The 13,672-nt window shown below is 47.5% G+C and overlaps 1 protein-coding gene across 12 annotated transcripts in view; it reads right to left on the bottom strand.

The window, feature by feature from the left end:
• COL6A3 (collagen type VI alpha 3 chain) overlaps positions 1 to 13,672 on the bottom strand; it is a 58,058-nt gene that overhangs the window by 17,700 nt on the left and 26,686 nt on the right. For 11 of the 12 annotated variants that reach the window (XM_072931905.1, XM_072931906.1, XM_072931907.1 and 8 more), the window contains 16 exons: positions 12,575 to 13,192; positions 10,845 to 11,444; positions 9,672 to 10,274; positions 8,676 to 9,278; positions 6,675 to 7,021; positions 6,114 to 6,192; positions 5,623 to 5,768; positions 4,316 to 4,408; positions 3,881 to 3,934; positions 2,906 to 2,977; positions 1,974 to 2,000; positions 1,812 to 1,856; positions 1,649 to 1,702; positions 1,421 to 1,483; positions 957 to 1,022; positions 223 to 276 (listed from right to left, as the gene is read on the bottom strand). In XM_072931905.1, coding sequence (XP_072788006.1) covers positions 223 to 276; positions 957 to 1,022; positions 1,421 to 1,483; positions 1,649 to 1,702; positions 1,812 to 1,856; positions 1,974 to 2,000; positions 2,906 to 2,977; positions 3,881 to 3,934; positions 4,316 to 4,408; positions 5,623 to 5,768; positions 6,114 to 6,192; positions 6,675 to 7,021; positions 8,676 to 9,278; positions 9,672 to 10,274; positions 10,845 to 11,444; positions 12,575 to 13,192 — 3,524 coding nt within the window. The remainder of the gene's footprint in view (positions 1 to 222; positions 277 to 956; positions 1,023 to 1,420; positions 1,484 to 1,648; positions 1,703 to 1,811; positions 1,857 to 1,973; positions 2,001 to 2,905; positions 2,978 to 3,880; positions 3,935 to 4,315; positions 4,409 to 5,622; positions 5,769 to 6,113; positions 6,193 to 6,674; positions 7,022 to 8,675; positions 9,279 to 9,671; positions 10,275 to 10,844; positions 11,445 to 12,574; positions 13,193 to 13,672) is intronic. The other variant, XM_072931913.1, reaches the window with a different exon arrangement.

Raw genomic sequence — 13,672 nt, 5'->3', positions numbered from 1 at the left:
TTACATGGGAACAAATTTTACTTTTGAAGTCTCTACAACAAGCCAGGAAGCCATGAGGCATCTTCCTTTTGAGAATTTTTTTCCTTTTTTGGGGGGGGGGGGTAGCTTATTAGGTTTTTAAGTTGAATTCCTGACGTCTGTGAAACAAAATACATGGAAAGGAAGGAAAAGTTATGGTCAATCTAAGCTTGGGCCTTGCTTACTGGAGGTCTGGCAACTTACCCTCCTCCCCACTTCACCGTCTGGGCCCTCCAGCCCTGCTGGTCCAGGATCTCCCTAAGGGAAAAACAAAACCCAAGTAAGAGCCCTGAGATGAGCAGGCACTGGGAAAACAGATTCAGTTCTCAAAAAATGTCTCCTTTCATGCTTTCATACAATTTAATAGTCCTGCCTTTGGTGGGAATCCTTCTAACTCACAGAGAATTTCCATCAGGTTTCTGAGCCAGCAGAAGTCAACATTCCTGTTCTTTGGGAAATGCCTTCTGACAATTTAGGACACATTTTTTATTGTGAGCTGATGTGAAAACAGATGGGTTTTGAAATTTTCCAAGGAGCTTGTGGTTTTTTTTTTTTTCTTGCAAAGGTGAATCAGGAGGTTTAGATTTGGTGTAATCTAATCAGTATATTACTTTTGTATATGACCCATGAGAACATACGAAGGTAATTTCCAAGTACAAAGTTCTTTTCAGATGCAATATCCCAAAAATGCATTGTAAAATAGTAATTTTTTTAAAGGTGCTTTTTAACACAAAACATCTTCTAAACTGACATTTTCCCAGAGAAAGTTTTGGTTGTAAACCAACATCATTTTCTAGGGGAAAAAAATATTCCATCTGACAAGGCACGATGAGATTAAGGAACTTGCATCTTTTTGGCAGCATCCTTTTTTCTCCCTTTCTCCGGCCCGTTCTGTTGTAAAAACCAAAAAACAACCCAAGACAACAAAGAAATTTTACCATTGGTCCAATTTCACCCTTTTGTCCTCTGGGGCCCCGTTGAGTATTATCAGCTCCTGAATCTCCCTGAAAGCAACAGAGCAATGAGAAACACCTGTGTAAGTGGGACATGAAAATCAAATCTCATAAACTGAAAGAGTTCTCTGCTGGAGCTGAGAACCAACTTTCCCCCTTTTTTCCCCTTTTTTACTGAAATATATGAAGTATTTCTGCTGTTTTCAGACAGACACAGCTTTTCAACTGAGAAGTAATACTGAAGAAGATGAGGAAGGGGAATTTAATATGGTGAAGCAGAGATTGATGGGTTGGTATATAGTATCCATGTGTCACTTCTGAGTCCTTGCTCTGTCATGGGAGCTGCCAATGTGAAACAGCATTTATTAAGGCAGAGCCACCCTCTCTGATGACCCCAGGATCAGTGGAAAGTGGGTGGAAAATGAAGAAGATGCCTTAGCAGTATTTACCGGATCTCCACGGAGCCCACGGTCGCCTCGTTCCCCTCGTTCACCCTTAACTCCCTTATCTCCCTGTGGGAAGAGATGGAGAGTTAGGAAGAGTAGCTCTTGCTTGTTGAATGCATCTCTGCCCAGCCCTCAGCCCTGAGGGGAGCACAATGGCTTTCCTCCCTCCCTTGGCTCAAATCCACCTCTACAGCATCATTTAGCCCCACTGTAAAAGAGATTAAAGCCTACCCTCCTGCCAGAATATCCCTTCTCTCCAGAGGAGCCAGGCAAACCCTTGTCTCCCTAAAAAAACCAGAAAAATATTTTAGAATATTTGCCACTTCCAAGGTGCTTTTTAGATACTCCACTGAAGCATCAAGTCATTAAGAGAAAAACAATTAAAATTACTGACCTCTTCTCCATCAATGCCATCCAGACCCATTTCTCCCAGTTCACCCTGTGGAAGGGAGGCAAGGGGCAAATGCTCACTGAGAGGAAGGGGGAACGAGGAGGGGGATGTTGATGTGTCACACACTCACGCTCGCTGCTGTGCCATGAGGGAATAGCTCCCTACCTTCTCTCCTGGGAATCCCCGAGAACCCTAAGGAGATAGAAAAGAGGGTTACTCCACTTTTGTCCAGCTCACTGCCATAGGAAGCAGTGGAGAAGGAGGGCTGGGCTTGGTGGCAGATCCAGAGCCACAACCAGGACAGGACTTTCCCTAATTTCTCTTATGTCAATGTTTGTCTTCAGCTGCCTCCCCAGCACTTGTCCCAAGACAAAATATGTGGGGCATGGGGGTTAATCCAGCTGATCCAATAAAATATCTCACTCCTTGCCACAACTCTTCCTTCTGACTGACTGACAAACTGACTTTTAGTTTCTCCCTGCACCCATTTTTATGTTAATCCAGAGCCAGTCCTAGTGCCTTTGTCCAAGGCTGAACAGATTTTTAACAAGACTCAGTATCATAGCTAATGGGCTTGGTTCATGCATTTCTCTTCTCTCTGCCAGAGGATCATGTGGTGAGAGCAAATGGTAGGAAACATCTCCTTAATTTCACTACTTCCCATAAACATTATATGTTTCACCACCTTTTCTGGCTTGGGGTGCAGCTGCTGTCCTGGACCACAAGCTCAAGGTTCCTCAGCCATGGCTCACTTGTCTCCCTCTTCCCCAGCAGCAGAGTTCCACCCACTCACTGTCCCAGCCTTGTGCCAAGACACGCACATCCATCTCTTCCCAAATCTTTCCCCCAGAGCCAGACTGCAGAAGACAGATCATCCTTGTCTGTGGGTTGAGCCTGGGTCTCTGGGCTGCCTTTTTGCTCTTCATAGCAACACCAAAGCCAAAACAGCCTCTGAAAGCCCTGGTGCCTGGCCAGGTGGACACAACCACTCAAGGGTACGTAGTTGTGTGAGCTCCTGAAGCAGCAGGAATTACCCCTGGGGGACTCCCACCCACTGGACTCTGGGTCTGCTCTGTGCAGGCTTGTTCCACACGTACCTTTGTTCCTCTGTGCCCGGGGCATCCCTGGAAACCTTGTGTCCCATTCACACCCGGTGGTCCACGCTCACCCTGGTGCATAGAGGGGAAAAACAACAGTCAGGAGTTGCCTGCTAAGCCTTTTTCTGTGGTTATCTGTCACAGGAGGTGGCTTGGAGGCACAGGAGCAGCAGGTTTTGCCTGGCAACCCCACCATCTCTTGCCCACAACCTTCCTCGCGTAGAGACCAACTGCAAGTCTCCATCATTGAGAGAGAAACATCCTTCCCAGTCCCTCAGCTGTGAAAGAGCTTTGTGAAACTACTCTTTCAAAACTAAAATGACAAGAAGAAGCTCTCAGAGTTCTGCACAGATGTCTAATCCCATCCTGACCTTCAAGCCCCAGGAAAACATTGCCTTTGGCCCCTGTCTGCGCTGTTGGAAAAGCCACGAGCACCGTCAGCCCCTTGGCCTCAACTTCAGCCCTTGGGAGTGAGGCATGGAGGGATGTTTATTCCAGGGCTGACGTGGGATTCATGCAGAGTTTGGATGAAGAGTGTTAGTAAGAGGTCACGGGATTCACGTTGTCTGCCGTGTGAGGGACAGGAACATCACTCTTGGTTCCACTTTTGGACTAACTCAAATCTTTCAGCTGCAGGTGATTTGGATAAGTTTGGCATAGGCTGCAGATTTGATGAAGTTGAGGATTTTATTTGCCTTAGGGAAGAGCACAGAGATGGGCGACATCAAATAATGGGAGTTATTCCCCCATCATCCTTCCCCAGCTCTCGAGAAACTCCCTAGTGACTTTCTCTCGGGAGAAGCTGGGACCAGCAACTCAGCATGTCAGGTGTGGGAAACTCAGAGTTCTGCTGTCTCTTCTAACCCACATCCACATTCCCAGCAGAAAAAAATTTGTAGGCTTTTCATTTAGTGGAAACACCTCCAAACACTTGACTATGGTGAGGTTCCCATTTGAACAGGGGCAGTCACTCACCGGTCCTCCTTCATCACCAGGGTAGCCTCCGTAGCCAAGATCCCCTGTGACACCCTAGAAGATAAAAAACAAAATTGTGAATTTCCTTCATAGTTCTGTGATTGATATTCAAGATTTCCCTAGATAAGCACAAAGTAACTGCTTGGAGAGATATAATCTCCTTTTGATGTCCCTAAGTTGCTTCACAGGACATTTCACCCTGTCTTTCCAGACATTTATCCCTGCCCTCTTGGATGTTTTGCAGCACTGAGGCTGTGGGGAAAGGGAAGAAGAGCAGCCCTCAATTGCTCTGCATGTCCAGGGTCAGTTCTCAAATGGGGGGAGTAAATGAAGCTGATCTCCCAATTAACATCATGCACAGCAACTACACGACCTGCACGTCACCACCAGGCATCCGTGCACAGGGACCCTTCATCCCCAGATGAAGTGACCTACCTTTGGTCCTATAGGGCCTGGCACACCTCTGTCCCCTCTCTGTCCTGAGCACTTGCAGGGGACCTTGCAGCACGTCCTCTCTGCGATATTATCCTGCAGGAAAAATGGGAAGTGAAAGCATTAGAAACCTGCCAGAGCCCCAACACCTGATTTTGGACACCTGAGGGAAGGGTTTAAACAGAAACTGCGTGGGGTAGAATTCATTGAGTGCATGTAATAGGACACCAGTCCTCAGAGCTGTGCCTGTCACTGAAGAAAGAAATCTCATTGTCAAAGGAAAGAATTCCAGTCTGTGGAGAAGGCCACAGGAAAGTCACAGCTCACCAGCAAGCTGCAGGCTGACAACAGTTTGCAAGCACACAGTAAAGGAGAAAAAAAAGGTTAAAAAGAATTATATGGACTCAGAGAAACCACAGCTTGGTTTTACATCATCCAACAGAAAGAAGAGGGGAAAAAAGTCATTTTCTTTGCCAAGTACATTGCTGGCTGCAAACGTTTCCTGCCAGCTTCGCACATTCACATTTTGGAAGGGTTTTCCTAGGCTGAATTACTTGGGGAGGGGCTGAGGACCAACTCTTATCCCAAAACCCAAGGCTCACTTACAAATGGCTACACTTTGATTTGTGGGGAAGGGCCCAGCGAGGTTACCACAGGGACCAGGGGTTAAACCCAATCTTATTAAATTTATTGGAAAAGGAGCTCACTCATGCTGGTAGCAGCTGAGAAGTTGGGAGGAACTGGACATACAGAGGTTGACAGCATATTAACTCAACACTCAAGAGGGACTATGCATTGGGAATGAAGTAAATCTATGAAGAAGAAAGAATCATGGAATGGGTTAGGTTGGAAGGGACTTAAAGGGTTAACTCCTTCATTTGCAAAAGCATGTCTAAAATACAGGCAGTGCATGAGATCAGGGAAAGAAACCTCGAAAGCAACGCTTCTACAAGAGGTTTAGCACTGACCAGGCACGACAGGGCATTACTGTAAAGTTAAAAAAAACCAACAGTGTAAACACAGGCAGAGGGCGGGTTTTTGGCACTGCAGCTTTTGATGGCATCTTAGTCCATCCCATTTGACCTAAAGTCTCAGCTGGAGTAGGGTTTCTTCAGGAGTGGGAAGAGACCGTGATCTGCTCTGAACTTTGTTTGCTGTGGCATCTGTGGAAAGAGCTGACGTGAGGCAGGGAGGGGAGAGGAGCAGAGCCAAGAGGGTGTAATCCAGCCACGGCTCAGCCCCGCAGGAGATCCAGCCGTGGGCTTTCCTCCAGCATTACAAGGCAGCACTGCCTGTGCCAAGATACTTACAAGCTGCTCTGCCAGCTCAAAATCCAAGTCCAGCAGATTAACTCTGAGTGGTCTGTTGTAGGTGAACCCACGGCCAAACTCCAGCTGCATCACTCTGTCAAAGTTGGTCACTCGGTCCAGCCCGACAAAGATGAGAGCGTTGACTCCTGGCAGGGAGAAGCAGAAGGGGATGTGTGATGGGGAGAGGTGCTCTGGAGGGCCTGCACACCCTCCCCTGTGAGAACACATGGTTATCCACATCTTTGATTGAGAGCCTTTTCAATAGAGATCAAGGATCTTCAGACAGACCCAGTGTAAGTTGCCCACACGCTTAGGTGGCAGCAGGCAGCTAAACATCACAGGAAGGCAGTGAAGAACAGCAAGTGCATGTAGAACTCGCAAAATCCTTAGCCTGTACTATCAAAAGCAGATGAATTTAGGAGAAATGGTGGTAAAATGGACTATATGATAACATGGACTATAATCACTACCTGGAAGAGCAAAAAAATTACCTTCTGAGTGTAAAGTGGACGAAGCAGCCTCCAGCTGATTTATCGGCTCATCTACACCATCAGTAAAATGTATTATGACCTGGGAGAGAAACAAATTTCCATCAGGATCCAGAATATTTCATGTGTGAATCACAATCAATATGCAACCTGAAGGGCCTTTTTCCAATGCTTCATCTGAGAGAAGGTGAGGAGACTTCCACACCTTTTCTAGGCCATGAAGGTCTGGATTCCTGTGCCAGGTTTCTGTACATTCCTGTTCCTGTACATCATACAGGTGTTGCTAGAGCACAACACAGGAAATATCTGGAGAGCAATAATTTGCAGCTAAGCAGCGATTGTGAGAACTGGCTGCAGTGATGCTCATCAATTGTCAGGACAGGACTGTGACAATGCAGGCAGAGTGCAGCAAACAAAGTGACTAAATTTATGGTGAATAAATTCAATTAATTTAATTAATTTTTTTTTAATTATTATGAATTTACGGTTTCTTTACCAACCAAAGGACATCAGAAGTCAGCTTTGCTGGCCAATATCACCCCAGAGGCCTTGGCCCTGACTCACCTTGGTGCTGCCAGCAGGGGAGGATCGGAATTTGCTCAGGTAGGACCTCAGTGTGTCTGCCCTGAGGTAATAGGGCCCGCGGGTCCGCATGTCCAGGAACCTCTCCAAGAGCTCGGGCTGGTACTCGGAGAAGTCCAGCCCCTCCACGGGTCCCCCCTGGGCCTGGGCCATGATGGCCACCCTGACATTGGGTGCCTGGTTGCCAGTGCAGCTGATCTTCTGCATCTGCGTTATCCTGTTCAGCACGGACTCCACTCTCGACTCCAGGCCTCGCTGGGAGCTGAAGATGTTTTGACCGGGCCCAACATCACTGACATCGAAGCCAATTATCACATCTAAGTCACAGTCTGAGAGGGGAATGAAGAAAGAGAGAAGAGCATCATGGAGCAATGCAATGATTGGTTTTCAAGTAATGGCTTTTCTAATTACTCCTTTAGTAGTTAATGAGGGCACAGCATCAAAAGCTGACACTAATTGCTGCACAAGTGCCTTCTGTTTCTTTCACCATAGCAGTGATAACCTGGGAAAACTTGTGTTTTATTAAATTACTTTTTTTTAATTTTAGCACTGGGACGAGCTGCCTAAACCAAGTCCAAGAGAAATTTGCATTTTCATCAGGCAGCTAAGACTGCTTCTCTCGCTCCAGCACATGGAAACCTGTCAGTACTTGTACAGTGTGCACCTTCTGCCTGTGCTGGAAGTGACATTCAGAGAATCACAGGGAGGTGTTTGAATTCTCTTTGATATTAGCCACACTGCCTGGTTAATATCTTATCCACACTTGGGATAAGTTAATACCACCGGCAGTGGTTTGCTTTTCCCAGCACTCAGTTTTTCTTCTCAGCTGGAGCTGCTGCTCAGCTCAGGGCTATTGTGACTCTCTTTTTACTTCCCCAGAGGCTTAGGAGACGCCTCTGCTCAAAGTCAGAGGGTTGAGCCATGATCAGCCGTGCTGGGAGTAGGACTGGCTGTAATGTAGTAAGTAAAAGCAGCTGCTGAGAGTCTGGTCCGACAGCAATACCAGCTCACTTACTCACCACAATTCCCCTGCTTGGCTTCTGAAGTAGCCATGGGATTCCTTCTTAAGGCAATTTTACTGTAAACTACAACCACTCATGAATTTTTTTTTTCCTTATATACCTGTCATGAGATCATGTGGGCATCCTGGATAATCTGGCAAGGGAAATTCTGGTTTTCCCCTCCATGGTCTAAAGGGGCTACAAGAGAGCTGGGACATAGTCTTTGGACAAGATCCTGGAGTGACAGCAGGAGGAATGGCTTCCCACTGCCAGAGGGCAGGGACAGATGTGGTACTGGGAAGAAATCCTTCCCTGAGAGGATGGTGAGGCCCTAGCAGAGGTGGCCCAGAGAAGCTGTGGCTGCCCCATGCCCGGAAGTGTTCAAGGTCAGGTTGGACGGGGCTTGAAGCAATCTGGGATAGTGGGAGATGTTTCACGGCAGGGAAGCTGGAATGAGATGGTATTTGGAGTGCCCTCCTACTCAAACTATACTAGAATTCTGTGATTCCATGCATGCCTGAACGGACAAAAAATTTCAATTATATTGTAATAGACACAGGGAGGGGAAACAAGGGCCATCACTTTTCATTTTGGCAAGAAACAAGTTGGTCTGTCAAGGTAATACTGGTACCATGTCCCTGTGAGAAAGTCCAAAGTGGGATTTAGTCCAAAGGCTAAATGTGGTGGTCAGAGGCCAATGATTTAGTGCCTAGCTGTCACATGGGAAATGAGTTCCACCGCAATGGCGCCTCTGTGGTGATGTTACTCCAGTCATTCACAGGCTGAAGTCTATAGACAGGCAACTCTTGTACCAAAAGTTTGCAGCCTCCATCAGACTCCTGGAGGAAAAATGAGCCCATCCTGCACCTCAGGCCATAGGCAAAGCACAACAGTAGGACAGACAAGTCCATCAAAACACACTGAACATTAAAAAGCTACCCATGAGAATGACCTGAGAACATCGTAAAGGGATTGTCCTTACCTCTTGTCACATCTGTTGGTGCTGGGCACAATCTCTCCTCCATGGCAGCTTCCAGCGTGACCAGGACCTGCTCATTCAGCTCTGACAGCTCCTGGGCTGTGGATGCCCTGAAACTCATGGCATTCTCACTGGCCAGCAGGCTGACTTCCTTCAGGTCAATGTTCTTCACACCGACTGCGAACACCTTGACGCCTTTCTGCGTGATTTCCAAGGAGGCCCTTGGCCCATCATCCGTAGACTTCCCACCCGTGACGATGAAGGCGATCTGGGGCACCCTCTGGTCAATCCTGCTGCCAGCCTCCTTCACAAAATGTCTTTCCTGGATGTGCTTGATGGCCGCGCCGGTGTTCGCCACTCGCCCGCCTTTGTAGATAACTTTGTTGATAGCATCTAAAATCTGAGCTTTGGTGGAGTGGTCCTTGAGGAAAAACTCATCAGTGACATCCGAGTTGTACTGGGCCAGTCCTACCTGGATAGAGTCACCATCCCTGTAAATGGCATCCACCACAGAGTAGACAAACTGGAGAACTTCTTGGAAGTTATCTCTCCCCAGATTGATGGAGCCATCCAGCAAAAACACAATGTCAGCTTGCTTTTTAGTTCCTGAAAAGATTGCAAAGAAAATACAGTTGTTAGTAATTGTTTGCAGCATCTATAACATTTAAGCTGCTCAGAGCTTTGTGAAGTAGCACTTTGCAAATTAAATTTCTCTCTCCTTTCTAATATTTTAATTTCATTGATTCTTGGCTGGATTTTACATCCATACAAGAAAATTTTTGTATAACACTTCATACAGCATTACTTCTGATAGGCACCCTCATCTCCTTTCAGATTTTATTATATTCTTTCCTAACTCAACATCTTCAAAGAGTTTTTTTAATCAATGCAACTAAAGGTTTGGGAATCAAAAGGTGTTATTACAGCATCATTTTCACTTTATACATATACCATCTATACTCTGTTCAGAAAAGTCTCCAGAATGAACAGCAGGCTTACCAGGTGGGAATGGTCCAGGTGAGTCTGTTGTAGGTATCGGGAGCTCATCAAGAATGTTCTGCACCCTCTTTTCTAAGGTTGAGAGTCCCGTGAAGTCCTGTACCACAAGCACGCGCCCAGGATCATTGGTAATGACCTGCAGCTGGTCCCTGTCCACATTCCTGGCTCCGACACCCAGAGGTTTGATGTTTGTGGAAGTGATCACTCTGGCAGGTCTGTCCACGTCATCCTGGGACCGGTCTCCAAGGATGACGACCAGGTGCTGGGGCACTCCATCTTCTATCCTGCTCCCCGCAGACTTGATGAAGTAGTTCTTCACCACGAAGTCCAGGGCTTTGCCAGCATTTAGGGGGGACCCACCTCTAAGCCTCAAGCGGCGGATGGCTTCCAGGACGGCATTTTTGGACTTGTGGGTCTTCAAGTAGAACTCGGGGAAGACACCATTGCTGAACTGCACCACCCCAATCCGCACTTTGTTCGGCCCCACTTCAAGCTGCTGGACAATTCTGCTGATGAAATCTCGAATATGAGCAAGCCCATCTGCCCGAACGCTGTCAGAGCTGTCAATGAGGAACACTATGTCCTTTTCATCTCCAGAAACATCTGCGGGGAAGCGAGAAGAGAGGAAATTATTGGCGTGCCAAGCCTTTGCTTAAGCTTTGCTGGAGGATTTCTGTGTGATCTGCTGTCATATGAGGTAGAACCATGTGGCATATTTTGGCCAACTTTAGACATGGTTCTTCAGGGAACTGCTCTAACAGGGCTTGTGTGCAAGTGGGAATGGGTATCTGCCTAGTGTTTGAAGCATGCATTACTCAGAGTTTCATTCATCAATACTCTTCGCTGGATTTGTCAATATTTCCAGCTTTATTTTGCCCCAGATGTATGCTTGTTTCCTAGAGGGCTGCTAAGTAGGACTAGGCAATTGTATACATTGTGTATTTGAATTGAAATTGACCCAAAGAGGTGCCATGTTTAGGTACTTGACTTGAAAATCATAGGTTATAATGTATTTAAGTACTTGGGTAGAATTGCCATCTGTCTAAAGCTTGCCTTCTAAAATTGTATATGTGCTACGACTTTGTTTTTAACTAAGGAAAATCTTGACTTAAAGAGAAGGTCTTTTGGGCAACATTTGTTTGAGTAGCAGCCCAGAGAGAGCCAGTGCCTTACCTATGGGGGGTTGCACATCTCCCAGCAGCCGCCTGATTTGGTCCACAGTCAGGGTTTCAATTGGAGTCAGCAGCTTCTGCTCAAGGCTGGGTAGTTCCTGGAAGCTGGAGACTTGAAATATGTATTCAGGACTAAGGGAAATCTGTATCATCTCTTCAGTATCCACGTTCTTTGCTATCATCATAGGTGCCACCCCCACTTGCTTGACTTGGAGGGATGGATACTCAAAGTCATCATCAGACTTGCGGGAGGAGAGGATGATCAAGAACTGTGGGACGCCCTCCTCTATGCGGCTCCCGGAGGGCCGGGTGAAGATGGTCTTGGCCACAAACTCCAGGGCCTCCCCCACGTTCACCTGCTGGCCACCTTTGGACCGCAGCTGCCTCACGGCGTTCTGCACCTCATCCTTGGTGGAGTGGGTGTTGAGCAGGAACTCCACGTGGGGATGATCGCTGAACTGGACCACTGAAATCCTGGTGGTGTCGATGCCCACGTCCAGGTTGTTCACGATCCTCCCGATGAGGTCGCGGACGAGGTAGAACTCCTGGGCAGCATAGCGGGAGCCATCAACCAGGAACACGACATCCCTCTTCACACCCGCTGCAGGAGAGAAGGCATTGGTCAGAAGAAGCACCAGGAATTGCTTATGGAGAGCAGCTAAGCTCATCATCTACACCACTGACCCATGCCTCTGGCCATGGGGATGGTACTCCTTGTCTCCCTGCCTGGGATAACTCCTGGGAGCCCCAGCAGGAAGCTCTGGGTTCAACCCAGAGACACAACCAGTCTCCTAGGTATATCCCAGGGGATGCAAGAACAGCAAATTCTAGAGCAAAGGAAGCAAGAGGGACCAACGGGACACCTGGAACAGTAATTCCTTGTGAGATCTCCACCTGAGAAAATGTAGCTTGGTGGTAGTCCTTACTCAGGGCAGGTTGCTTTACATTCAGAACCACCCCTCTTTCTTTGGCTTTGTCCTCTAGGAAAGATTCTATCCTATTACTCTCTCAGCTTCTGCCTTTCCAAAGATGATTTTTTTAATTCCTAATGAAGTGTTTTCTGCAGTGGTAATTCAGGTAATTCAGAGCCTGAATTATCGCAGAATATCACACTGATAAATGGAGATGGAGGAAAGCGGTCCAACTTAGAAGGGAATGAACAGAGTAGGACAGTGAATTTCTAAGGAACTGATATGGGCTGGATACTCTTCATCCCAGGCATATGCTGGCTGGATTTCATTCCAAGGGGGACCAGAAATGTAAGATCTGATCCTTCTCCTGATGCCCGCTTCCAATTTTCCTTTCCTCAGTGAATGAGGGAGGCAAAAGTAGGAAAAATCAGCATGTCTTATTTAGCAAAAAGCTGACCTTGATTTATAGTAGTGTGAAGGTGTCCCTGTAGCATCTAAATGACACAATTTCCATTCCAGAAGGAACAGCATGGACTTAAAATCCATCCACTTAAAATAAGATTAAGGCAACAGCCATTCACTTTGTGCGTCTTCCATGTGGGCATACAGGATGGACCACCTCAAGGGACTGGGCTTAAAGGTGGCTCAGTTTAATTGCACAGCTCCTGCCAACCCTGAGTGCACCAACAGGGGGACCACGACAAGCTTGGAGTCTTAGCCATGACCATCTTTGCTTTTCTCAGTTTGTGTTGCAGCCATGATGTTACTAAACATCATATTTTGCCACTGGCTCTCAGTGCAGACACAAACATCTTCTCACCTGGGCTGGGTGATGTAAAAACCAGGTCAGGGGCAAGTGATTCTATCTCTTGCTTGGTCAGCCGGATGACTCTGTTGGAGACGACCTGCTGCACCGAGTCCAGCTGGCTGAAGTCAGGCACAGAGATAGCAAAATCTGGGAGGAAGGAAATGGTCTGCAGCTCTGTGAGGTCAGCGTTTCCGATCCCAATGCCAAAGGGTACTGTGCCACTCGTTTTCAGGACCACTGAGGGCCTCCTGACATCATCCTGGGACCGGTCAGCAGTCAGCAGGATCAGGAACTGTGGGACGCCCTCCGCTATCCTGCTGCCGCTTGACACCGTGAACACGTTCTTGATGAGATAGTCGAGGGCTGCCCCCGTGTTCAGAGGAGACCCTCCCATGAGCTTCAGCTGCTGGATGGCACTGACGAGATCTGCTTTGTCCTCGTGGGTGTCCAACAAGAACTCGGGCTGTATGGTGTTGCTGTACTGTGCGACAGCCACACGCACCTTGTCGCGGCCAATGTCCAGGCTCTCGACAACTCTTTGGACAAACGTCTTCAGGAGAGGGAAACCTCTTCTGACACCATCCGAGCCATCGATCAGAAACACCACATCCTTCTTCTCACCTTTCTCAACTATTGTTTGAGACAAGTAAGGGAAGGGGGGGAGGGAAAGTGAGATTCTCTTTGGCAGTGGTTAATATTCTCCTTATACATTGAACTTGAACTGAAGGAGAACAAAGCTCAGGGAGGGGAAGGCGAGGTGTCAAGAAAGGTGGTTCGGTTCCTTTGCCACTGGATGCAATCCCTTGTGAGGGGGCAGATGGGTGGAAGCTGGTGGAAACTGGAGTGCAGTGCCCCCACTGAGTCATAGAATCATAGACCCATAAGAAATAGGGTGCCAAGGGACTTCTGGGCGCCATCTGCTACCTGAGGATGGGAGAAGCCAACAGCTCCCATGGGGCATGGGAAGGTGGTATGTGGCTTTGCAGTATGCAACAGGAGCCTGGGATCTTTTGTTCCCAAGAAACAATGAGTTTCTGGATGAAATGGCATACAGGGAGTGCTCACAGGGAGGTGGTGAAGAGAGGGAGAGAAAAGCTTTTCTGGTGCATT

Source organism: Taeniopygia guttata, chromosome 7 (genome assembly GCF_048771995.1).
Source record: "Taeniopygia guttata chromosome 7, bTaeGut7.mat, whole genome shotgun sequence".
NCBI classification, from domain to species: Eukaryota; Metazoa; Chordata; class Aves; order Passeriformes; family Estrildidae; genus Taeniopygia; species Taeniopygia guttata.
The sequence above is the reverse complement of the archived record's forward strand: the minus strand, read 5'-3'. Positions and strand labels throughout refer to the sequence as shown.